The sequence below is a fragment of the Schistocerca americana genome, chromosome 2 (assembly GCF_021461395.2).
Source record: "Schistocerca americana isolate TAMUIC-IGC-003095 chromosome 2, iqSchAmer2.1, whole genome shotgun sequence".
In the NCBI taxonomy this organism is placed as follows: domain Eukaryota; kingdom Metazoa; phylum Arthropoda; class Insecta; order Orthoptera; family Acrididae; genus Schistocerca; species Schistocerca americana.
Window position 1 is genome coordinate 533,969,562 of NC_060120.1, and position 27,041 is coordinate 533,996,602.

Genomic DNA, 27,041 nt, shown 5'->3' on the forward strand with positions numbered 1-27,041 from the left:
TTTTTCTCTCGATAATGATATATTTTTAAATATCTATATTCAAAAATATCAACAGTCCTACAGGGTGTTTCAAAAATGACCGGTATATTTGAAACGGCAATAAAAACTAAACGAGCAGTGATAGAAATACACCGTTTATTGCAATATGCTTGGGACAACAGTACATTTTCAGGCGGACAAACTTTCGAAATTACAGTAGTTACAATTTTCAACAACAGATGGCGCTGCAAGTGATGTGAAAGATATAGAAGACAACGCAGTCTGTGGGTGCGCCATTCTGTATGTCGTCTTTCTGCTGTAAGCGTGTGCTGTTCACAACGTGCAAGTGCGCTGTAGACAACATGTTTTATTCCTTAGAACAGAGGATTTTTCTGGTGTTGGAATTCCAGTGCCTAGAACACAGTGTTGTTGCAACAAGACGAAGTTTTCAACGGAGGTTTAATGTAACCAAAGGACCGAAAAGCGATACAATAAAGGATCTGTTTGAAAAATTTCAACGGACTGGGAACGTGACGGATGAACGTGCTGGAAAGGTAGGGCGACTGCGTACGGCAACCACAGAGGGCAACGCGCAGCTAGTGCAGCAGGTGATCCAACAGCGGCCTTGGGTTTCCGTTCGCCGTGTTGCAGCTGCGGTCCAAATGACGCCAACGTCCACGTATCGTCTCATGCGCCAGAGTTTACACCTCTATCCATACAAAATTCAAACGCGGCAACCCCTCAGCGCCGCTACCATTGCTGCATGAGAGACATTCGCTAACGATATAGTGCACAGGATTGATGATGGCGATATGCATGTGGGCAGCATTTGGTTTACTGACGAAGCTTATTTTTACCTGGACGGCTTTGTCAATAAACAGAACTGGCGCATATGGGGAACCGAAAAGCCCCATGTTGCAGTCCCATCGTCCCTGCATCCTCAAAAAGTACTGGTCTGGGCCGCCATTTCTTCCAAAGGAATCATTGGCCCATTTTTCAGATCCGAAACGATTACTGCATCACGCTATCTGGACATTCTTCGTGAATTTGTGGCGGTACAAACTGCCTTAGACGACACTGCGAACACCTTGTGGTTTATGCAAGATGGTGCCCGGCCACATCGCACGGCCGACGTCTTTAATTTCCTGAATGAATATTTCGATGATCGTGTGATTGCTTTGGGCTATCCGAAACATACAGGAGGCGGCGTGGATTGGCCTCCCTATTCGCCAGACGTGAACCCCTGTGACTTCTTTCTGTGGGGACACTTGAAAGACCAGGTGTACCACCAGAATCCAGAAACAATTGAACAGCTGAAGCAGTACATCTCATCTGCATGTGAAGCCATTCCGCCAGACACGTTGTCAAAGGTTTCGGGTAATTTCATTCAGAGACTACGCCATATTATTGCTACGCATGGTGGATATGTGGAAAATATCGTACTATAGAGTTTCCCAGACTGCAGCGCCATCTGTTGTTGAAAATTGTAACTACTGTAATTTCGAAAGTTTGTCTGCCTGAAAATGTACTGTTGTCCCAAGCATATTGCAACAAACGGTGTATTTCTATCGCTGCTCGTTTAGTTTTTACTGCCGTTTCAAATATACCGGTCATTTTTGAAACACCCTGTATATTGTATTCCACCATCCCTCTCCCTCTCCCTCTCCCTCTCCCTCTCCCTCTCCCTCTCCCTCTCCCTCTCCCTCTCCCTCTCCCTCTCCCTCTCCCTCTGATGTGTGAGGTGTGAGATGTTAGTTCTGTCTCTGCATCAACTATAGTTGATTATTATAGCTATAATTGTCATAGATAACTTGTCTTTCTGTATTTTTTGCTAGTTACAGTATTTTAATGTCTTTTCTTTTTCTATTAGTTCTGTTTTATAATATTTTTAGAAAATTATTATTGTGATACTTTTGAAATGTATATTAATGTATGTATATGTGTTTTTACACCATTCAGTGTAAATATTTAAGTGTAGAAACTAGGGACCATATGCCTAGCAAACAACTACTACTGTCATAACACTTATGATTGTAATCATTGTTGTCATCATCAGTCTAATACTAAAGCTTTAATCAGCTGACATATTAATCATATGTCATACAAATAGGAAGGAATACCCAAGTAGTGAAGTAAATGAATGCTGTTTGATTGTGAATGAAGAGACATGATGTTGTTAACTACTTGTACATTTAAGAGTACAAGATATTCTACTGTCACCAAAGGCTCAGTATTTTTTATAAAAGTTGCCCTCTTTTGACAAAATCTCTTTTAACAAAGGAAGCCTTTATGTCAAAACATTCGTGATGCTTAATATGTCTTTTTCCCCTTGTTAGTTTCCCCCTGTCAGTGCAGTATGTTCTGTGTCATGATGTTTTCATGTCTCCATATCACTTCATGTTACAATCAGAAGATAACTATTACCCTTTCTTGTAATTTTAAGGGCCCTTACAGGGGAATGCTGCAAACTGGTGTTGGAATTGTTCGAGAAGAGGGCTTTTTGAAACTGTGGCAAGGAGTAACACCAGCTATCTACAGACATGTAGTGTACTCTGGCATCCGTATTGTCACATATGAGAAAATGCGTGATCAACTTTTTCACAAAGATCTGGACGGATCTTTTCCTGTTTGGTATGTTAATTACAATGATATAAAAGTCATTACAGTAAACTGACAGTTCTGTGATGTGGCCAAAAAAGCTGTAGTTTAAACTGAACTGTTGCATTTGTTCATAAAGTAATGTGTACATTTTGCATTACTTTTTATTTTATTTTTACTAAACTTAAAATTTAACATGACTACTGAAGCTCAGAGGAAATGCCACATGCAGTTAGTTGCATAGCAACCATGAATTGTTTTAATATGCTTCAGGGACCATACTTATTTATATTTAATGTGATACCATGAAAAGCTTTGTTGATACTAATTTTGACACAGTTGTGATTAGTTTAATAATTCTTATAGCTGTAGTCACATTCACTGCATATTGACATGTCCAACAATATAGATGGGTAAGTATAAAACTATCAACTGAAATGTTTGGGGTTAAATCTCCAGTCGATTGTAGGTGGTATTCTTTAAACTTTAGCAATGATTTGGGTTTATGAGAAATGGAAAGCTACACCACGAATAAGAGTTTTCTTTCAGCTGTCAGGGTAAATGAGTTCACAAGCTTAGGGAAGACATGGCCATACCATGGCGAATAGGAGAACATTTAGAAACTCATTTTAGTATTCAGAAGAACATTCTGGATGAGTGCAGATTTTCTATTTGCTTAGTTTTCTTAGCTCATTCAAGATGACAACAATGCTGGTTCCCTGAAAAATGCTACAGCTAATTTTCACCCCATCCTTGCCTGACCAAGCAAGAGTTATTCAAGAGCCTGAAGGGTAATGACCCTGAAATCCACAAGACAGTAAACTCTAACCTACAAGTATCTTACTTCAGATTCAAAGTTGAATGTCTGCATTAAGTTTTCCTTAAGCATGCATCACGTGTTTAAAAATTAAAACACAACTCTAGAATAGATTGAAAATTTATGGTGTAGTTCCAACAGAGCATAAAGTTATTTTTCTATAATATTCAGTGTAGTTTTAGAAAAACTGAACAAACTGTTAAGTGTATTGAGACAATAGATGGGTACTTTATGATATTGTAATAAGTGAAAATTAGGCCCACATGAGAACAAGAGTGTCTAGAAAATACTTGTATCAATTTTTAGACTACAGAAGAATCACAATGTGACAGTTTTTCCATTTTCTGATCATAATTCTGTATCTTTAAATTATACAAGTGACTTCACTCTTGATATATTCTATTACTCTTGAATAGTGTACAAAGACCTTTTATAATTATATTCTGTACATTGTACATACACATATACATCATCAACTGCATAACATCTAACTTTTTTCATATCATTCACTCATCAAATATTACAAGCCGTGAATAATAAAATATCACCAGTTGGTGGTTTACATGATCTTTCAAAGATGTTTAATTGTACGGATTAAGTTATCTCTTAGAAAAACTGAGGTTTCATGGGATGGGTTTGAATCATACTTAACAAACAGATGGCAAAACATTGTGCTAAATAATTAAAACTTCTTTTTGTTACATTTGTGAATGACCTTCCACTTAATATTTATCAAGCAAAAATGATACTCTTTCCAGATGATTATAGTGTTATAATAAATCACATAAGAAATACAGCAACCAAAGATATGTTAATGCTGTTTTTCAAAGAATCATTAAATGGTTGTCTGTAAATGGACTCTCCATAAATTTTGGAAAAACTGTTGAATCCCATAGTGGGAGGTGCATGCTACAATGACTAGATGTACCCAGGTAGCCAAAAGAACAATAGGACTTCATTACACTGTACCTCAAGCAATTATTACATGGAACTGTTTCTGAAGTATTAATAGTAAAGATTGTCCTGGCATGATGAAGTTTGACCAAACACAATGACAGTTTTTTGAATGTACGAACTGCAGCATTATGCTAATGTAGCCACTAAGTTGAGCATACTGGCTGTGCTAAATTTGTTAGCACTGATGTAGCCCAGAAATATCTGTACATGAGTGTGGTCCATGGTTGAAGCACTCTTCAAGACTTGATGTTTTGGATACATTATATGAGGCTGTAGGCTGCAACTGGTGTGCACTGTGCTCCAACAAATGAAACTCTGACTGTGGCACTGTTAGTGCAGTTGGCTCCTGGCTCAAGGCTCAAGGCAGCATAGTTGTGAACTCGCGATGTTGACTGACTGGTGACTGGCAAGCGGCTGAGTGGTGTCATTTAGAACTGTCCAGTGGAAAAGTACCAGGAAATCGTGATAATGTCTTGTGGCTCACAGATGTGAATTAGTGCTGTTTCCAGCAGATGTGGCACCATCAGATACCACAACAGTTGCTGCAGGCTTTGCTGTGTAGTTGGTGGATTGAAAGGCATTGGCCAGAGTTGTTACATCCCTCTTCCCTATGGAGGAGGGGGTGTAGCCATCTTGCTGTGTAGTCTATGGTGGTGACAGAGGTACCTGTCAAGGATACAACATTCCCTCTTTCCTGAGGAGGATATGGTGGAAATGAACCTGGGAAACAGGAATCACGCAAGATCATTGTTGGAAAAAGGCCGAACATGCCACCAGGATTGCAACAACACTTCTACGACCAGAGAACAGGAGTGCTGGGAAAGTCAAATTGAAATCCCAAAGAGGTGGACATTATGGGGAGAGTAGAAGCCTCTGGAGGTCAGTAGAGATAACCAGGACTGGAGACGTCTGGGGCCAAAGACCAGGAAGGAGTAGTGCAGAGCAGGGTGCAGGGGAAGGCATGTTGAGTGGCACAGAGTTGCCTATTGGAAGAGAAGCCAAGTGCATGAGGTGAGTGTGACCCACACTGTGAACGGAAAATCTCGGGAGAGGAAGCAAGGCTCTGAAGATGCAGGCTGAACGTTGGCAATAGGCAGAAAAGGGGGCTGAACCAATATCTCTGGTGGGGACAAGGGGTGAACAGAGGAGTCAATAGAGGACAGAGCGATGTCCCCTTTGGATGAGAAGGGGAGGTCACAAAGGGGGCAGGAGCCGAGGGCACAAGAAGCACAAGAGGTCTGATGGAGGGAGCACTGACAGAAGGCTAGCAACTTGAGGGCTGGGAAATGAGGGCACTTGTGGTGTTGGACCCTGAAGAGGCAATGGGTCCCATGGTGCTGGAACGTGAAGGGGTGCCAGGGCCTGATGGTGCTGGTGGTGTTGGAACCTGAAGGGTGCTGTCATCAGCAATGAAGACACTGATGGTGCTGAAACCGGAAGAGGTGGTGGGGCCAGGGAGGCATTGGGGCAGGAGAGGTGTTGGTACCAGAGCCTGCAGGTTTAGTGCGGGGGGCTGAACTGCTGGTGGAGGGCAGAAGACAATCAACAGGGAATGCAGAGGCCTGGAGGAAATGTCTCAACTATGTGAAGGAGGTGGGCCATGAATCCAGGGCACCTTTGCACTCCAGAGGAGACGAAGTCTGTGCCATGCACACTGGGGATGAGGTGCTGTTAGGACAGTCAAGCTGCTGGAAGGGAAGCTCAGAGGCACACCTTAGAGCTGTAATGGGAGCAGATGCTCTGATTACATGCCCTGCACTTGAAGAGGTGCTGCCATCGCACAATAAAACAAATGAGTAAAGGCGTGGAGCAACTGCTGTATAGATAACCCCATGATAGCACAAATTGAATCAATGAGGGTTCTGCTGCTGGATCAGTCATGACAAATGGGCAAATTATGTCAGCCAGCTTCACCACAGGGATTTTCCTGCATGATTACTGAGTACACACACAGACGTAATTCTCTGCATAACATTTCATCATCCAGTTCTGGAGACATTACCAATTTCTATGGCCTCTTTGTACACCCCAGCATAGTAATTAATAGCTCTTGCTAAAACCACAGCATCAGGGAAACAAATTTGGGGTTTCTCGCTTCTGGCACTTGATTTGTTACTGCTGATTTATCTGTCTTACCAAGACAATACATACACTCCTGGAAATGGAAAAAAGAACACATTGACACCGGTGTGTCAGATCCACCATACTCGCTCCGGACACTGCGAGAGGGCTGTACAAGCAATGATCACACGCACGGCACAGCGGACACACCAGGAACCGCGGTGTTGGCCGTCGAATGGCGCTAGCTGCGCAGCATTTGTGCACCGCCGCCGTCAGTGTCAGCCAGTTTTCCGTGCCATACGGAGCTCCATCGCAGTCTTTAACACTGGTAGCATGCCGCGACAGCGTGGACGTGAACCGTATGTGCAGTTGACGGACTTTGAGCGAGGGCGTATAGTGGGCATGCGGGAGGCCGGGTGGACATACCGCCGAATTGCTCAACACGTGGGGCGTGAGGTCTCCACAGTACATCGATGTTGTCGCCAGTGGTCGGCGGAAGGTGCACGTGCCCGTCGACCTGGGACCGGACCGCAGCGACGCACGGATGCACGCCAAGACCGTAGGATCCTACGCAGTGCCGTAGGGGACCGCACCGCCACTTCCCAGCAAATTAGGGACACTGTTGCTCCTGGGGTATCGGGGAGGACCATTCGCAACCATCTCCATGAAGCTGGGGTACGGTCCCGCACACCGTTAGGCCGTCTTCCGCTCACGCCCCAACATCGTGCAGCCCGCCTCCAGTGGTGTCGCGACAGGCGTGAATGGAGGGACGAATGCAGACGTGTCGTCTTCAGCGATGAGAGTCGCTTCTGCCTTGGTGCCAATGATGGTCGTATGCGTGTTTGGCGCCGTGCAGGTGAGCGCCACAATCAGGACTGCATACGACCGAGGCACACAGGGCCAACACCCGGCATCATGGTGTGGGGAGCGATCTCCTACACTGGCCGTACACCACTGGTGATCGTCGAGGGGACACTGAATAGTGCACGGTACATCCAAACCGTCATCGAACCCATCGTTCTACCATTCCTAGACCGGCAAGGGAACTTGCTGTTCCAACAGGACAATGCACATCCGCATGTATCCCGTGCCACCCGACGTGCTCTAGAAGGTGTAAGTCAACTACCCTGGCCAGCAAGATCTCCGAATCTGTCCCCCATTGAGCATGTTTGGGACTGGATGAAGCGTCGTCTCACGCGGTCTGCACGTCCAGCACGAACGCTGGTCCAACTGAGGCGCCAGGTGGAAATGGCATGGCAAGCCGTTCCACAGGACTACATCCAGCATCTCTACGATCGTCTCCATGGGAGAATAGCAGCCTGCATTGCTGCGAAAGGTGGATATACACTGTACTAGTGCCGACATTGTGCATGGTCTGTTGCCTGTGTCTATGTGCCTGTGGTTCTGTCAGTGTGATCATGTGATGTATCTGACCCCAGGAATGTGTGAATAAAGTTTCCCCTTCCTGGGACAATGAATTCATGGTGTTCTTATTTCAATTTCCAGGAGTGTATAAAGAGCTTGTTCAGGTCTTTAACTGATTTCTGTATCATTAAAGCATTGGATGATGTCTCCAGTATTGGAAGACGAAATGCTAGGCAGAGAATTATACCTTGGATGATGGTCTTATGCCTCTGAAACAAATATCAACAACTATGCAAATACTGGTTGTGAAAGCTTGTGTTCTGTGATCATTTGAAATTACAAATACAACTGTTTTCTGTCAGTCAATTGTTTATTTTGTCACTACATGTTTCGATGTTTCACACCATCATCTTCACGTTGAGAATTGTTAATTCAGATAGTTAGTTTTGGTGAAGAGTGTAGATATCTTTTCACAGTAGGAGACCACAGCAACTAGAACACTAGGTAATCCATGTCCATGCAGACCACTCAGATCCAAAAATGTACTCACTGAGTCAAGTCATCAGTCATGTGAAAGAGTCCCCAGTATTTACAGGAAGGCAATAGAAACAGAATGGAGACTTTAACAGCACAGGTGTCTAAGTGAGAGAAACACTGTTACAAATGAAAGAATGTGCATGTCCACTAGACAGAAACAAGGAAAAAAAGTAATAAAAGGCATATAATCATGGAACCTGACAGAATGAAAATTGTGAACTCACAATTGAAGAGCTGAGCACTCTAACCTAAGACCAAATAGTAATGCACACAAAGCAGTGTTTCTCGCAAAAAATTGCGTTAACAAAGAATTTGAAAACATGGCAGATGCAGTGACTGTTTGTGGCCCAAAAGCAACAGATAGTGAAACCAACTAGCTGAAGTGCCACAGAACATAAGGATAGGATGTACAAAAAATGTTCAAATGTCTACTTAAACTGACTTAAACTAACTTATGCCAGGAACAACGCATACATCCATGCCTGAGGGAGGACATGAACCTCTGGTGGGAGGGGCTGCGCGATCCGTGACGTGGCGCTTCAAACTGCACGGCCACTCCATGTGGCAAGGGATGTACAAATGCAAATAAGTCAAAGTAAATGGCCAACAACAAGTGGTCTATGTCTGAATGTGGAACAGAAGCATGCAAAATACCATGCAGGGGCACACAAACACACAGAGGAAGGCTACCCACTTGAACAGAAAGACATAGGGTATGAAGTCCCAGAACCAAAACCGTTATTGCTGAAAAGTGTACCCTAGATGCCACTGCTGAGACGAGAGCCTTACCGGAAATAAGTTTTTATTTCACTGCCATTAGCGAATCCTGTTGTGGGAGGTGCATCGTACAATGAACAGATGTGCCCAGGTAACCAAAAGAACAATTGAACTTTATTACACAGTACTTCATGGAAGTGTAAGAGAAAACAGCTTATGGCCTAATTACCACTAAATATTGTCCTGGTCTGATAGGGGTTGGTACCGAACGCAGTGACAGTTTCTGGAATGAGTGAGCCGCTCCACTATGCTAACATGGCCACTGAGTTAAGTACACTGTCTGTCCTAAATCAGATAGCAGTGACAAAGCCGGGAAACATCCATACATGGTTATAGTCTGTGGCCGAAGCACTTGCTAGGACTTGGCAGTTTGAATGCAGTATGTGAGGCTGTAGGCTCAAACTGGTGTGTGATGTGCTCCAACAAATGGAACTCTGCTTGAGGGTCCACTTATGCAGTTAGATCCTACCCCAGAGCACTTCAGCTAAGAGCCCTCCAATGCTGACTGAATGGGAACTGGCTGGGCAGCACTCAATAAAGCTGCCAAGTGGAAGAATACCAGGAAATTACAATAATGTCACATGGCTCATGGAGGCAAGCTATTGCAGCCATAGGATGTGATGCCACAAGATAACACAACAGCTGCTACAGGCATGATTGTGCTGTGCAGTTGAGTTGCATGTGCCCTGGCGGGATGGCAGCCTGCAGCACTCTGCTGTGGAGTTGCTGGCTGGATTGAAAGGCATCGACAGGAGTAACTACAAAACACTATATTCAGTTCTGTACAACAAACAGAGTCACACCAGCAATCAATGTAGCTTGCCAGCAGGAGTCAGTAAATAGGGTAGAATGTTTGAAATTTTCATGTGCAAATACTGACGAAAATTTGAACTTGAAGAAACATATTTCCAAGCTGCTCAAACAATTGAGTTCAGCTACTTTTGCTCTTCATATGATTGCTTGTCTTGGAATCAAATGAATATTTCCTCTCAGTAATGCCATGGAGTATTTTCTGGGATAGCTGTTGATATACTTTTCGGGATGTGAAGTCGTGGTCCAAGAACTTTTCTGCTCCTTACGTTTCGTTCAGGCTGCGCTGGACTTCCTCAGAGGCGCTGCTCTGCTGAGTCTTGCCGACTGACTGGTCGGGTGTCTGAGAGCGATTTGTATATTGTAAGAAAGGGGGCGTGGTTCAGGTGACACGTGATGAGCAGTGATAATCCATAGCAAAGACAAGGTTGACTATTGATTACCACCTTGTCAAAGATAAAAATTGTTAGCAATTTTGTAGAGCCACTGTCCGTATATCGCTAAGTTTCATAGCCTCCTCTTTCCTATTAAAATTATCGTGATGTTTATAAATTTCAATAGCTTCTCTATATAGCCGTGGATAGTAATTTAACATTGTAGATAAAACTTCGGTATCCAAAAACTTCACTTGGTGGTTGCCTGTAGCGGAACATGCTCTTCAACCACATCCTTTCGTCTTTCCCTCTCCTTTCCTCTTTCCTGATGAGGCAACAGTTTGTCGCGAAAGCTTGAATTTTGTGTGTATGTTTGTGTTTGTTTGTGTGTCTATCGACCTGCCAGCGCTTTCTTTTGGTAAGTTACATCATCTTTGTTTTTAGATATATAATATAATTGGATAGATTGGGGATCAAGGTCGAAGGTAAGGAAAATTGAAGGAACAAATATGCCGGAGATCAGTGACAGAGAAGGATACAGGAAAAGATTAGAATGTCACCAGTGGAGCCGCCAGGAGAAACGGAAACCGAAGATCTCGGAAGAAGAGTGGGAGAGAAGAAGAGAAAGAATGAAGAGGTTGTGGGAGAAGAAGAGGAAAATGCAGTCCACGAAGGGCCTACCCATGGTCCTACAGAAGCCGTAACGCAAGGAGAAGAAGAAGATTATCGGATAATTAAAAAATCTACACACCGTGCAATGGTGGAACACATACATAAAAAGGGTTATAATTAGGCAAGTTTTGGAGGCACTGTTCCTTCTTCAGGCAGAGGGGTTGAAGGGGAAGGAAGAGGGCCAAAGGGAAAGGACTGATGAGGTTTAGGAAAAGGGGTAGCATTCAGAAAAGTCACCTGGAACCCCAGGTCAGGGGAGACTTACCAGATGAGATGATAAGGAAAGACCACTGGATGAGATTTGAAAATCTGAGAGCTTAATAGTGGAAGGTAGGGTAATATGCAAGACAGACGTTACTGCTAAAACATCATACATGAGTTAACAAAAGCAAAGAAAACTAAGTGTGTTGTATGTGATAGAGGTTGGAGGGGGATGGCAAAAAATAGACAGGTCAGAAAATGAAAGATGTACAAAACTAAAACAAAGTGAAGAAAGGTATGGCTACTGTGAAGAAAGGCTGAGACCAAACAAATTAATGTAAATTAAGGCCAGGTGGGTGGCAAGAACCAAGGATGTGTTGGAGCGCTAGTTCCCACCAGCAGAGTTCTGAGAAACTGGTGTCTGGGGAAAGAATGCAGATGGCACGTGTGGTGAAATAGGCACTGATGTCACAATTGTCATGCTGTAGAGGATGATTTGCAACAGGGTATTGTGTTTTGCCAGTATATACCCTCTGCCTATGCCCATTCATGCTAACTGATAATTTGGTGGTAGTCATGCCAATATAAAAGGCCAAATATCGACATGATTACCACCAAATTATCAGTTAGGATGAATAGGCATAGGCAGAGGGTGTATACTGGCAACATACAATATCCTATTGCAGAACATGCTCTACAACATTAGAATTGTGACCTTGGTGCCCATTTCACCACATGCACGATCTAGTTTCTTCCCGCAACACCAGTTTTTCAGAACTCCATAGGTGGGAACTAGCACAACAACACATCCTTGGTTCTCGCCACCCACCTGGCCTTAATTTACATTAATTCGTTCAGTCTCGGCCTTTCTGCACAGTAACTACACCTTTCTTCATTCTGTTTTAGTTTTGTACATCTTTCATTTACTGACTTGTCTATTTTTCGCCGTTCCCCTTCCACTTGTTTCACACAGTGAACTTTGCGTTTCGCTCTTATTAACTCTTGCATATTACCCTGTCTTCCACCTTTAAGCTCTCAGGTTTCCAAATGTCATCTGGTGCAGTGCCTACAATCAGTCTTTCCTCCTCACCCGGTCTGGTAAGTCACCACAGACCTGCAGTTCTGGGTGACTTTCCCAAAATCTACCCCTTTTTTTTAGATCTCTCCAGTCCTTTTCCTTTGACCCTCTTCCTTGCCCTTCAACCCTTGTGCCTGAAGGAGGAGCCACTGTCTTATAACCTTCTTTTATGTGTGTGTTCTGCCACGGCTTGGTGGGTAGATTTTTAATCTATTCAATTACATTATATAATGGGTACTTACAAATATTAAACTTTCCTGTGACTTTTATGTGATAACACCTTTGTCTTTTAGACATTTAAGACATTTATTATTAGGAAGAGGATAGTTTGCTATTAGCCATAAAGATGACCTGCTGAGTTGCAGACAGGCCCACAAAAAGACTGTTACACACTATAGCTTTCAGCCAAAGCCTTCTTCAGCAAAGAAAACATATACATATTCACACAAGCAAGCATATGTTATGCAAAATGACTGCTTCCACCGGCAGCATCAACCGGAATGCGACTGTCATGTGAATAGCAATCTGGAGTAGGATGTGGAAGGGGGAGGGAAAGTAGGGTATGGGTGGGGGGAGAGAGAAGATTGCTGTCTGACAGGGTGTGCAGGGACTAGAGACTGCCAGGCTCAGTGTTGCAAGATGGGATGAGGGGAAAGGAGGGGGGGAGGGGGCAAAATGGGGAATGGAATAGGAGAAGAGGAGGGAAGGGGGAAAGAACAGGTGGCAAGATTCACAAACAGCAGCATACAAACAGGATGAGGGAATGTGAAAAAGGAGACGGCGATAACATGAGGGGGCAGAAGCTGTTGGATGGAGAGTGTGGGACAGTAGGTTACTGTAGGTTGAGGCAGGAATAATTTCAGGAGTGGAGAATGTGTTGTAAGAATAACTTCCATCTGCATAGTTCAGAAAGACTGGTGATAGAGGGGAAGATCCAGATGGCCTGAGTTGTAAAGCAACCATTGGAATCAACCATGTTTTGTTCAACTGCATGGTGTGCCATTGTGACGCATGGTGGTCTAATTTGTTCTTGGCCACAGTTTGGCAGTGGCCGCTCATCCTAGTGGACATCTGGTTGGCAGTCATACAAATATAAAAAAGCTGTGCAGTGCTTGTTAGCAGAGCTAGTACAAACATGGATGCTGTTACAGGCGGCCTGGCCTTTGATGGGTTAAGATAATCCTGTGACAGGACAGGAATAGGAAGTGCTGGGTGGGTGGATTGGACAGGTTTTGCACCTGGGTCTTAGACAGAGATTTGATCCCTGTGGCAAGGGATTGGGATTGTGAGTGGCATAGGGAGGGACAAGGATGTTGTGGAGGTCGGGTGGTTGACGGAACACCACTTCAGAAGGGGTGCGAAGGCTCTTGGGTATGATGTCCCTCATTTCAGGGCATGATCATAGATAATCAAAACTCTGATGAAGGATGCAATTCAGATGTTTTAGTCTGGGGCAGTATTGAGTGACGAAGAGAGCACTCTTTTTTAGCTGGCTGTTGGAGGGTGATGGGAGGATTAGGAATGTGGGGGAAATGGTATGAGAAATCTGTTTGTGGATTTGGTCCTGGGGATACTACCTGTCTGTGAAGGCCTTGATGAGACATTCAGCATACTGGGAAAGGGAGTTCTTATCACTGCAGTTATGCCATCGCTGCATGGCAAGAATATATGGGTGGGATTTTTTGTTGTGGAAGCGATGGCAGCTGTCAAAATGTAGGTATTATTGGGGGGGTTTGATGTGGACAGAGATGTGGATGGAGCCATCAGAGAGGAGGTGTTCAACACCTGGAAATGTGGTATATTTGGCTGAGTAGGACTTGGAGAAGCAGATGGGAGAGAAAGTTTTGAGTTTGTGAAGAAATGAGAATATCAATGAACTTGAACCAGATCAAGGGTTTGGGGTTTTGGGAGGCAAGGAAAATGTCCTATAAATGGAGAAGAGATTAGTTATTAACACCCCATCAACAACAAGGTCATTAGAGACAGAGCACAAGCTCAGATTAGGGAAGACTGGGGAAGGAAATTGGCCATGCCCTTTCAAAGGGATTTGTGTAAAGCGATTTAGGGAAATCACCATCTAGATGTCCCATAAACAGGTTGGCATAGGGCAATGCCATGCGGGTGCCCACAGCTGTGCCATGGATTTGTTTGTGTACCTTACCTTCTAACGAGAAGTAGTTGTGAGATAGGATAAATTTAGTAAAGTGTAGGAGAAATGAGGTAGTAGATTTCAAGTCAAAAGGATCTTAAGAAAGATATTGTTCAATTGCAAAAAGACCATGGACATGAGGGATTTTGGTGTATAGGGAAGAGGCATCAACAGTGACCAGTAGTGAACTCGAAGGTAAAGGGGTGTGGATGATGGAGAGTCGGTGAAGGAAATGGATGGTATCTTTCACATGGGAGGCTAGATTACAGACAATTTGTTGAAGGTGCTGATCTATGAGGACTAAAATCTTTTCAGTGGGGCACAGTAACAAGCTACAATGGGGTGTCCAGAATTGTTGGATTGTAAATTTAGTGGAGCATATCGAAAGTGGGTATGCAGGGTGTTGCAGGGTTGAGTAGGGAAGTAGATTTGAGGAGAGGTTTTGGGAAGGCCCTAAGCTTGAAGGAGGGATTGGAGGCTATGTTTGACTTCTGGGACAGGATCACTCTGACAGGTAACAACTCACACAATTGGCAGTGGCCTTCTGCCATTTAGTCACTGTGATTCATCATGACAGTGGTGGAATCTTTGTTTGCATGGAGGCTGATTAGCTCAGGATCTCTTTTGAGACTGTCTATAGCTCTCCTTTCCTCTGCTGAAAAGTTGGTGTTCTTAGGAAGGGATCAGAGGAATGGTAGCGAGGCCAAGTTGGAAGTAAGGAATTTATGGAAGGTGATCATGGTGTGATCAGATGAGGGTGGGAGAGGATCACAGTTAGATGGTGGTATGAATTGGGAGAGGCAGGATTTATTGTTGAAATTAGTTTGCCTTTGGTTGAAGGTGTTGGTGGGAAAGATGTGTTTCCATTGCAGGGATTGAGAGAAGAAGAATAGGTCTTGGATAAGCCCAGCAAGGTTAAATTTGAGTGCAAGGCTAAATCTGAGGTCTTTGGATGGAACTGAAACTTCTGTGGGGCTGAGGATTTTGGTGGAAAAGTTAACAACAGTGTTCTGGAATTGTTTGGGCTCTGCATGTGGAGTGTCAGTAGGGAGTTTGGAGGGATGTGGCAAATTGAAAAGGTCTGCTAGGCAGGCTCTTGGTGTTATGAGAGGTTGATGAGGAGAAACACAGTGGGTAGGATAGGGGCATGGATAGTGGCACCCCAAGGTGGCAGTTGGGTCAGCAGGTTGGATAACATATGGAGGTGGTGTCTGGAATGCTCTTCCAGGTAATGGAAAGCAAGTGATTAAATTTCAGAGATGTGATATATGTAGTGGGGATTGCACAGCAGCAGTTTCTTGCAGAAGGAGCATAGGTGTTTCTGAGTTGCCTGTGAATGGAGACATGTTTTTGCCGTACCGAGTTTGTGAGAGCCAGGGACTTGCATGGTTTTGCAGTTGTGGGGAGGGGGAGGTTCCTTGATTTAGGCAACATTTAAGGAACAGGATGTGGTACTGGGTTTTAGGCAAGGAAAGGGATGCTTTTCGGGACTGGTGCAGAAAGATGGAGCTGGGGACCATCGTGACAGTGATGGCATTGGGGAAAAGGGAAATGACATGAGAAATGTGCAGATGAAGACATTTAGTGGTTGTGAGGAGTGTTGGGTAACAGAAAAGACCTCTAAAAATATGTGCATGCAGGCAAAAGCATGTAGAAATATGATTCAAACATGATGATAATGAAGAAAGGGAAAATGTGTTAACAGAGGTTAAGTCCATAAGGGTGTTGGGATCAAGGATGTATTGCAGGGCATGTTCCCATTTCCAGAGCTCATAGAAACTAGTGAGCATGGGAGGATCCAAATAGCACATGCAGTGTAGCAGACACTCATTTCACCTGTCATGCTATAGAACATGTTCAGCAAATGCGTACTGGGTGTCCCCTAGGCAGGTGGTTCTGATGTCACTGTGCACTCAACCATTTTAGTGATAGTCATTCCTGTGTAAAATGATGTACAGTGGACACAAGGCAATTGATAAACAACGTGCATGGTTTCAGAAGTTGCCCTGCCTCTGATATTGTAGGATTTATTAGCATACTGCTTCTGAGATTCATGGAGGTGTGCCATCTCTAGATCAAATTTGTCTGATGGACTCATGATGAGAGCCACAGTACCGGCCAATGTGGATGTTGTTTGTAGGTGGTTTCCCCACATCCAACTGGGTGAATACTGGACTGGTGCCCATGTCCCACTTCAGTGCCATGATTCGAAAATATTTTGAAAACATGTAAAATCCAGGATGGAATGTAACAATACCCAGCTTCTGGGTCTTGACAGATGCCTCTTGTATGTGCTCATGAAAAGATTGACATGGGATGGGCCATTGTGATTTCAATAACAGTCTGGCTGATTTGTTTGTAGGAAATGGTTGGCGTCTTTTATGGGAGACTTCATGTAGCAGTATTGGACAGCTAGGGCTGCGTTTGGCTTCCTATTCTTTCTGACTGCCCCCCCCCCCCCCTCCCACTTTCGTCTGTCTTCAACCATCCCCCCAACACGTGAATTCCTCTCATCCTGTGGTCTAAATGATCTGTTCTTACTTTTTAAACTTTTCCAACCTATTTCTCTCTCCCCACTGAGGAAGAAACTGCCTCTCCAAAAGCTAGGGTTGTTTCATATATTTTTATATATGCCTGTCAGCTGTACTGCTGTTTTGCCTCCTGAAGGTGGGAAATGGCCAGAACTTCTGCTTCATAATTTTATAGTTGTCTTCAGTGAATTCTCATTTTGGCGAAATTCTCTCTTCTACATCTACATGACTACTCTGCAATTCACATTTAAGTGCTTGGCAGAGGGTTCGTCGAACCACAATCATACTATCTCTCTACCATTCCAATCCCGAACAGCTCACGGGAAAAACGAGCACCTAAACCTTTCTGTTCGACCTCTGATTTCTCTTATTTTATTTTGATGATCATTCCTACCTGTGTAGGTTGGGCTCAACAAAATATTTTCGCATTCGGAAGAGAAAGTTGGTGACTGAAATTTCGTAAATAGATCTCGCCGCGACGAAAAACGTCTTTGCTTTAATGACTTCCATCCCAACTTGCGTATCATATCTGCCACACTCTCTCCCCTATTACGTGATAATACAAAACGAGCTGCCCTTTTTTGCACCCTTTCGATGTCCTCCGTCAATCCCACCTGGTAAGGATCCCACACCACGCAGCAATATTCTAACAGAGGACAAATGAGTGTAGTGTAAGCTGTATCTTTAGTGGACTTGTTGCATCTTCTAAGTGTCCTGCCAATGAAACGCAACCTTTGGCTCGCCTTCCCCACAATATTATCTATGTGGTCTTTCCAACTGAAGTTGTTCATAATTTTAAAACCCAGGTACTTAGTTGAATTGACAGCCTTGAGAATTGTACTATTTATCGAGTAATCAAATTCCAACGGATTTCTTTTGGAACTCATGTGGATCACCTCACACTTTTCATTATTTAGCGTCAACTGCCACCTGCCACCTGCCACACCATACAGCAATCTTTTCTAAATCACTTTGCAACTGATACTGGTCTTCGGATGACCTTACTAGATGGTAAATTACAGCATCATCTGCGAACAACCTAAGAGAACTGCTCAGATTGTCACCCAGGTCATTTATATAGATCAGGAACAGCAGAGGTCCCAGGACGTTTCCCTGAGGAACACTTGATATCACTTCAGTTTTACTCGATGATTTGCCATCTATTACTACGAACTGCGACCTTTCTGACAGGAAATCATGAATCCAGTCGCACAACTGAGACGATACGCCATAGGCCCACAGCTTGATTAGAAGTCGCTTGTGAGGAATAGTGTCAAAAGCTTTCCGGAAATCTAGAAATACGGAATCAACTTGAGATCCCCTGTCGATAGCGGCCATTACTTCATGCGAATAAAGAGCTAGCTGCGTTGCACAAGAACGATGTTTTCTGAAACCATGCTGATTACGTATCAATAGATCATTCCCTTCAAGGTGATTCATAATGTTTGAATACAGTATATGCTCCAAAACCCTACTGCAAACCGACGTCAATGATATAGGTCTGTAGTTCAATGGATTACTCCTAATACCCTCTTAAACACTGGTGCGACCTGCGCAATTTTCCAATCTGTAGTTACAGATCTATCGGTGAGCGAGCGGTTGTATATGATTGCTAAGTAGGGAGCTATTGTATCAGTGTAATCTGAAAGGAACGTAATCGGTATACAATCTGGACCTGAAGACTTGTCCGTATCAAGTGATTTGAGTTGCTTCGCAACCCCTAAGGTATTTACTTCTAAGAAACTCATGCTAGCAGCTGTTCGTGTTTCAAATTCTGGAATATTCCATTCATCTTCCCCGGTGGAGGAATTTCGGAAAACTGCGTTCAATAACTCCGCTTTAACGGCACAGTCGTCGGTAACAGTACCATCGTCACTGTGCAGCGAAGGTATTGACTGCGTCTTGCCGCTTGTGTACTTTACATACGACCAGAATTTCTTCGGATTTTCTACCAAATTTCGAGACAGTGTTTCGTTGTGGAACCTATTAAAGGCATCTTGCGTTGAAGTCCGTGCCAAATTTCGTGCGTCTGTAAATTTTAGCCAATCTTCGGGGTTTCACTTTCTTCTGAACTTCGCATGCTTTTTCCGTTGCCTCTGCAACAGCGTTCGGACCTGTTTTGTGTACCACGGGGGATCAGTTCCATCTCTTACCAATTTATGAGGTATGAATCTCTCAATTGCTGTTGCTACTATATCTCTGAATTTGAGCCACATCTCGTCTACATTTGCATGGTCAGTTCGGAAGGAATGGAGATTGCCTCTTAGGAAGGCTTCTAGTGACACTTTATCCACTTTTTTAAATAAAATTATTTTGCGTTTGTTTCTGGTGGATTTGGAAGAAACGGTATTGAGCCTAGCTACAACGACCTTGTGATCACTAATCCCTGTATCAGTCATGATGCTCTCTATCAGCTCTGGATTGTTTGTGGCTAAGAGGTCAAGTGTGTTTTCGCAACCATTTACAATTCGCGTGGGTTCGTGGAGTAACTGCTCGAAATAATTTTCGGAGAAAGCATTTAGGACAATCTCGGAAGATGTTTTCTGCCTACCACCGGTTTTGAACAAGTATTTTTGCCAACATATCAAGGGAAGGTTGAAGTCCCCACCAACTATAACCATACGAGCGGGGTATTTATTTGTTATGAGACTCAAATTTTCTCTGAACTGTTCAGCAACTATATCATCAGAGTCTGAGGGTCGGTCTCATACCAATACGACAAAATAAGAGATGTTATTCTCATATGAAACTTGCCTGATACACTAAAATGGATGAAAACTAGTGGAAAGAAATGGACTGTGGCTATATACAGAAAAAAGTAGTTTAAATCTTTGACTGTAGAGTCTAGTTGATACTGCGTTCTGTAGCTCTTTAAATAGCAGAAACCTGCAAACTAGGGATATTGATTGCATATATACTACTAATGGCAATTATTTTACTTTCTTGAAGCAGTTGGACAGCTGGTGTTTTTCATCATGATACTTGGCAATAATTTTATATTAAAGTTCCAGCTGATTTTAGGAGGTCCTAGAGCATAATTTTAGATTTAATTACTTTCAGATTTTGCATTTAAAACAATACACAGTGAATTGCCTTATCATAATGAACTTGTTATCAACAATAAATTAGCAAAAATACTCTGAAAGGCCATTTGTGGCAGCGGCCAAAATGTTGGAAAACTTTATACAGTGACAATGCAGTCACATACCCAGAAGAATTTTATTGACCAGTAAATGTGTTGCCCAACTAGTTTTAGATAACAGAAAGAAAATACTTTACATAAATAATTTATAGAAAGATGAACAGAAAGAGATTTGTGAAGAATAGAAATTTATTTCCCTCTTATACATATTTCTACAGCACTCTGAATCCTGTGCATCCTGGAAACAGTTAATGGTAAGACTGGACAGAAGTAGATGAAGGCATAAATAAACATGTGGAATTAAAGTGTCTTGTAATAGGTTGAGAGAGTTCATTTTTGTTCAGAGAATATGTTCTAATCAAGAATTGAAACATTACCACAAATTTCTCCATTTTCTTCTTGTAACAACAAGAAATGAAATAACTAATCCTAAAGTATTAATAACCTGGAGCATTATTAAACAAGAAATAAATAATAAAGTGACATTAATAAGTTTCAGTATCAAGGCAATAGTAGTGCAGAAATGAAAACATATTAAAGTCACTGTTCACTAACCTAGGTGATTACTTATAACAGCAACATGGGAACAGTGATAGGAACTAATTTCAAACTGCCAAACATGGATACATTAGAGTCTCACACCAAGCAAAAATTCATGATGATGTGGGAAAAAAATAATCCTTCCAGCTCCAACATGATTTTAGCAGGGAATCTTATGCTGATTTGACAGGACACTGTCTCCCACTTTTGCTATCTTTGTAATCCACAAGTGGCTCAAGGCATATTTCTGGACAGATCAAAATATGCAGAAGCAGCAGTTCTCAATAGAAATGGGGTTAAGCAAATAATCAGTAATTGCAAATATATGTTATTTCTTTCAGTGTTTATTTCCTTAAATAGAGAACTAGCTGTCAACAGAAAACTGATGGTCTTTATTAAGAATAATTTGTCTGTTTTCTCCCTGTTTGGCTTCAGTGAAGGATTCTTTGTAAGGAAAGTGTAATATGACCTCAGAAATGAAGAGTCAGAGCTGTATAAGGAGTGTTGCAACTTGACCAAGGCCTAAGACTGTGTAGGCTGTAAAATTATACAAGGGACACTAAAGCAGTTTTTTTTCCATTAATTGTCATCCCCTATAAACGAATGGACATTTATTTTCATGACAGAAATTCAAGGACATAATTACAGACTATATCACAGGAACAAAATCATATTCAAAATTATGGAAACATCAAATTTTGTATATCACATTAACTGGTTCTTGGACACAACCAAGTTAACCTAAGATTAAAGGCTAAACTAAAGGATATCAGACAGAGTCAAGAGGATAACCAAGTAAGTCTACAAATGGTTGACAGAAAACATTTTATATGTTAATGTTGTTAAAATGGATGTCCATTTTGAGATAAATAATGATGTCAGGTAGGCATAGCACTGAACAGAGGTTTTCGAAGGTGCAGTAAACTTTTCTGGTACAAGGCTTTTGTGTGAATGACATTAAAAAAGTCAACAATTATGGAAAGGATAGATTCCAACCTGGACTTTCCATTATATGAAAATAATATTTATTTGTTGTTTCATAGTTGTAAACTTCAATATTTAGTGTAGAGAAGTCTTGAGATGACTTAGGGAAGATTAGAGATTCATATATGTATAAACCAGGAAGAATCATGTTTTTAATTTCCCAAAATTTTTCCTTCTTTAATTTATAGTATAGTGACCCCAAGAAAAATATCGAATTCTGAAGTAATATGTTCAGTATTTACTTTCATCTGTTACTGTGTTTTCCCCCAAGAGTTATATCCTACTTAATATGGTTTTTTATTTTTCTTCCATTATTTGTATGATTTGTTTAAAGGAAATCAGCCATTAGTGGTGTTACATCTGGAGCATTGGCACAATTTGTCGCTAGCCCTACAGACCTTGTAAAGGTACAGATCCAAATGGAAGGGAAGAGAAGACTACTCGGTAAACCACCAAGGTGAGTTACCATGTTCTGCATTAACTGATAGTTCATGTGCTTTATAAGCACATACAAGCAAAGTTGATAGACAAGCTTAGGGTTACTCTTGTGTCACAAGCCATAGAACTTGACTTGGCATAACCAAAAGTAACTGTAATACTCAGTGGAACACCTGTCTGATATAGTAATTGCATGTGATAGCACCAGTTTTTGTTACATATTCAGACCACTACTAGAATGGGCAATAGTGATGAACAGATGAAGTTCTTCTTTTACTTAATACCAAGCATAGTATTGCTTGTAAATGTTCCTTTCTTATAGAAGTAAATGGTCTTATTTGCTTTGCTATGCTGCTCATATTGGTCTTGTTTTGTCATCTTACTCTTTTTTTATAGTTTCACAACAGTAGTCTGTTACTTTATTTCTTAAAGCAATTTCTAAGCTCATTACATTTTTAGCTACCAAACTAGAGAAACATCTGTGAACTGCAGCACTTCTGATAACAATTATATGATGGTCTTATTATTATTAACTTTTTTTGTTGGTTTGGCTGACTAAGGAGCACATGAAGTAACTTAAGTCTTCTTTATTTTCTCCTTTGTTTCTTTCCAGTAATGTTTAATTCTTTCCTGCAGTGTTTCATTCTTTCCCTATTTTTCTCCTTCTTCTTCTGTCTGCATTGCACCTGTCTTTTTCTTTGTTTTCTCCTGGGAGCCCTTGATACCTTTTACTTTTGTTATGAACTTTTCTCTCTGTCCTATTTCTTCCTCCATTATTTCCACATCCCTCAGCTCTGCGTAATCTTCTTTGACTGTCAAAGTTGTCAGGTTCTGTCAAAAAAATTAAAAATTCTTTTTGTTATTCTTTTTTTCTAGCCTTTGTAAATGTCCATGGAATACAACTCTTCTCTCCCTCATTGTGTCTAATCTACATTGTATTTTCTCATGAACTTCATTAGTACTTCTTAATTTCCCATTGTCACATTTTGGTCCCAAAATTTTCCTGATTATTTTTCGTTCCTTTTCTATCTCACCTAATTGTGTGGCTTTATTTAACAGAAGTATTTGTGATGTATAAAGCCATTTTGATCGAATGACATTGTTGTAGTGCTGTAGTTTTCATTTATGGAAATAAATTTCTTGTTATACTGGCTTTTTGTTAACTGAAAGGCCACCTCAATATTCCTTGCCCTTTCTCAATTACCTTCTTTGTTGTCAAGCACATTTGGTTGTATTATTTCACCTAGATGTTAAAATTTTGTAGCCTTTTTTAATCTTCCACAATCAGTTATCCTGTATTTTGGTGCCTCCTTTGCATCTGCCGTATACTTCACTTTTTCAAAAAAATATGCAGTTTTTGAAACTGTGTCTTATTGGAGATTTATCTGCATTGTTCCATTTTCTATAGATTCAGCTAAGATGGCAGGATTGTCTGAAAAAGCCAAAAAATCAATACTCAGAGTACCCCTTTTCTCCTGGTTATGCTTGTTAAAATTCCATCTTCTTTTTCTGTTCTTTTCCTCTATTCCCTGATAACATTTTCTAGTACACAGTTGAACAGCACTGGGGACAACCCATCTCCTTGTCTTACATCAATTTTGATCTTAAAAGCCTCAGAAGTTTCCAAACTCTTTTAAGGTGTTGATTAATGTTTCCTTGTCAGTCAAATCACGTTTTTTTTTTTTTTTTTAAGTCTACAAATGTTATATTAAAATGCTTTTGGTTCTCATTCTTTTTTACCTGATTATAAATGTAAGGTTTAAAATTTGTTCGGCAGAATCATACTATTCTAAACCCTCCTTTGTACTCTCATAATTGCTGATCCAGTTGGCTTTCCAGACTGATTTCGAAAGAACTTTGTAAGTCACTGGAATGAGGCAAATTCCTCTACAGCTTTTGGGGTCCATTTTATATCTTTTTTGTGTGGATTGAATGAATTAATGCTGTTTTCCAATCTTTCAGTGTAGCTTCTATTTCCCAGACTTTTTGAAAGACTCTGTGTATCTTCTTGGCTGTTCCAGCACATGCAATTTTCTATCTTTCAGCTGTTACTGAATCTTCCCTATGGGGCATCATCATTCTTTAAATCTTTAATGATATTCTAGATTTCATCCATTCTGGCAGGTGGTCTCAGTTTGTGTAAGTGCATCCTGTATTTCTTTCTAGAAATTTTGCTCTTGGTTTGTCACAACTTTACATCATCTTAAAATAGCTTGCTAATATTCCACAGTTTTCACGGTTGCTAATGCGTAAGCTTTTTTCAAAAGAGAATGGAATAAATTATTCTGATAATTGGAAATGAAAATGTTTTGTTAAAAATTCTCTTTTGTTGGTTAAAGGACATGGCTAATTTTTTCTCAGGGCGCTATCACCAGAAATATCATACGTATTCCAATGTGAAGACATCCATCTTACTCACAATGGATTAAAAAAAATCTTTCTTTTATGTTATGCATAAACCAGTTAAATAAACTGCTTAATTATTTCTTTTTCTGTGAGGCTTGATGCTCCAGTATAGCTGCCTATGTGCAATGTCAGCGTATACATTAACAAAAATTATTATTCATAAAACTGTACCTCTGGCCTAAAAAATGAAATGGAAAATATTACAAGATGCCATTCTGTAATTATTAAGATTATTATCTTTAATACTCCATGCAAGGAATGACTATTAAAAGCATTTTTATCATTTTATCATTAATGGCATCGCTACAACAATTAACTTAGACAAAATGGCCAGGGCAACATTTAATTATTACGTAAATGATGATTATGGGTCAGAGAAGGTACATTTTGCTACCAACAAAAAACACATTCTACCATAAATAATTGCATATATATTTGACAAAATTGATAATAATACTACAGATAATTATAGTAATTATTTATCGACTGTGATCTCTATGTGATCATCAGATAGGACATCAGAACCAACAAGACCAGGAACATAAAGGAGGAGACAAGAATGTGAAACAAAGAAATCTTTTTCTTATACAATTCTATGAGCACGTATAGCGGTTCCATTGTAGTTACATATTGATAAGTTGAATTACATTACTTTTTTCAAGAAGCAATGCTATATTGTTCAGGGTTAATTTCATGGATAGTGAAATTAGATAACATGCAAAGTAAAGACACATCACCTGCCAGAATTTTATATCAGTAGATTGTCAAAGTATTCATAACGAAGTCCCAAATTTACTGCCCTCCACAAAACTGGTTGCAGTCAGATTATTCTCGGAACTGAGGGCTGATTGAAAACCAGCGTAAAAGTCTATGAAATGTTTAGTGAGTCATGGAATGTATATTGGAAAGACAGATGAGATGCCATAGGAGGGAGAATGTTTATTGCAGTCAATAAAAATATTTTCTCTGTTGAGTTTGAATTTGAATGTGACTGTCAGGTCTAGGTGAAATCAGACTAACTGTCTAATGTCTTAACTGACCACCCAATCTGGCCATGGCAATTTTACAGTCATTGAAAGAATGTCCATGCTCAGAAGTGCGGAAATACCCATATGTCAGTTGGAGACGATATTGATTTATTGGGTATAGATGTGGAGTCTATGGATTCAGTGTAGGGGGTACGGACAGGCAGTTTTGTGAGGTAATTTTAAATACATTTTCCAAACCTGTCTTGAAAAGATAGTTAGACTACGCACACACAATGGAAATATTTTAAACCTTGTAGCTACAAATAGGCATGACCTTATTGATGTTGTCAATATGGAGACAGGGATTAGTGATCATGATGTCACCATAGCATCAATGGTCACTAAAGTTAATAAATCACTCAACAAGGCTTGGAGAGTGTTTTTGCTAGAACGAGTAGATAAGCGGTTGTCAGCATACCACTTAGACTGAGAATGGACATCATTTAGTTCTAGTATGATGGATGTATAGGAGTTATGGGCAAAATGTAAAGAGATTGTAAATTGTGCCCTGGAGAAGTATGTGCTGAATAAGTGCATTAAGTATGGAACAGATCCATCATGGTTTTATAATGAAAATTAGAAATTCCTCTTGGTTAAAAAGAGGGTGTGCAAATGATGACAGCCAAATGTTGGTATAGATTTGTGTGTCTGTAAAAAGACCGATACGCAAAGCATAAACTACCACCATTGTGTCTTAGCAAAAGATCTGATGGAGAATGCAAAAAAAATTCTGGACCTATTTAGAATCACTAAGCAGGGTGAAGGCTTCTATCTAGTTACTCATCGACTAGTTTGGGATGACAGTAGAGGATAGCAAAAGGAAAGCTCAAGTTTTAAATTTTGCATTTAAGGAATCATTCACACAGAAGGATTGTACAAACATACCGTTGGTGGAGCATTGCATAGATATCCATATGGAGGACGTAGTAATACACATTCATGGTATAGAGAAACAACTGAAAGAGTTGAAAATAAATAAGTTGCCAGGTCTGAATGGAACTGCATTTCGGCTTTACAAAAAGTACTCTATTGCATTAGCCCATTATGTATCTTGAATTTATTGTGAATTTCTTATCCAATGTAAAGTCCCAAGCACCTTGGAAAGCAGTGCAGGTGACTCCTTTATATACAAATGGTAAAAGAACAGATCTGCAAATTACAAAGCAATATCCTTACCATCAGTTGCTGCAGAATTCTGAAACACATTCTCAGTCTGAATTAATAAATGTTGTAGAGATACAAAATCTTTTGTCCACAAATCAGCATGGATTTAGAAAGCACCACTCGTGTGAAACTTGGTTTGCCCTTTCTCACATGATATCCTACAAACTATGGATGAAGGACAACAGGCAGATTCCATATTCCTAGATTTCTGAAAAGCATTTGACATGGTGACCCATTGAGGTTTGTTAGTGAAGATACTAGCACCTGGAGTAGGTTCTCAGAAATATGAGAGGCTCAAAGACTTCTTAAGTAATAGAGCCCAATATGTTGTCCTTGATAATGCAAGAGAGGCGCTCTGCATCGCGGTGTAGCTTGCTCGCCAGGTTTCGAGAGGGTGCGTTTCTGGATGAGGTATCGAATATATTGCTTCCCC

At 41.1% G+C, this 27,041-nt stretch overlaps 1 protein-coding gene across 1 annotated transcript in view; it reads left to right on the forward strand.

The window, feature by feature from the left end:
• LOC124593747 (mitochondrial uncoupling protein 4) overlaps positions 1 to 27,041 on the forward strand; it is a 431,970-nt gene that overhangs the window by 269,096 nt on the left and 135,833 nt on the right. Inside the window, exons 4-5 of the mRNA XM_047132083.1 lie at positions 2,423 to 2,610; positions 21,907 to 22,029. Of these exons, the coding sequence (XP_046988039.1) occupies positions 2,423 to 2,610; positions 21,907 to 22,029 (311 nt within the window). The remainder of the gene's footprint in view (positions 1 to 2,422; positions 2,611 to 21,906; positions 22,030 to 27,041) is intronic.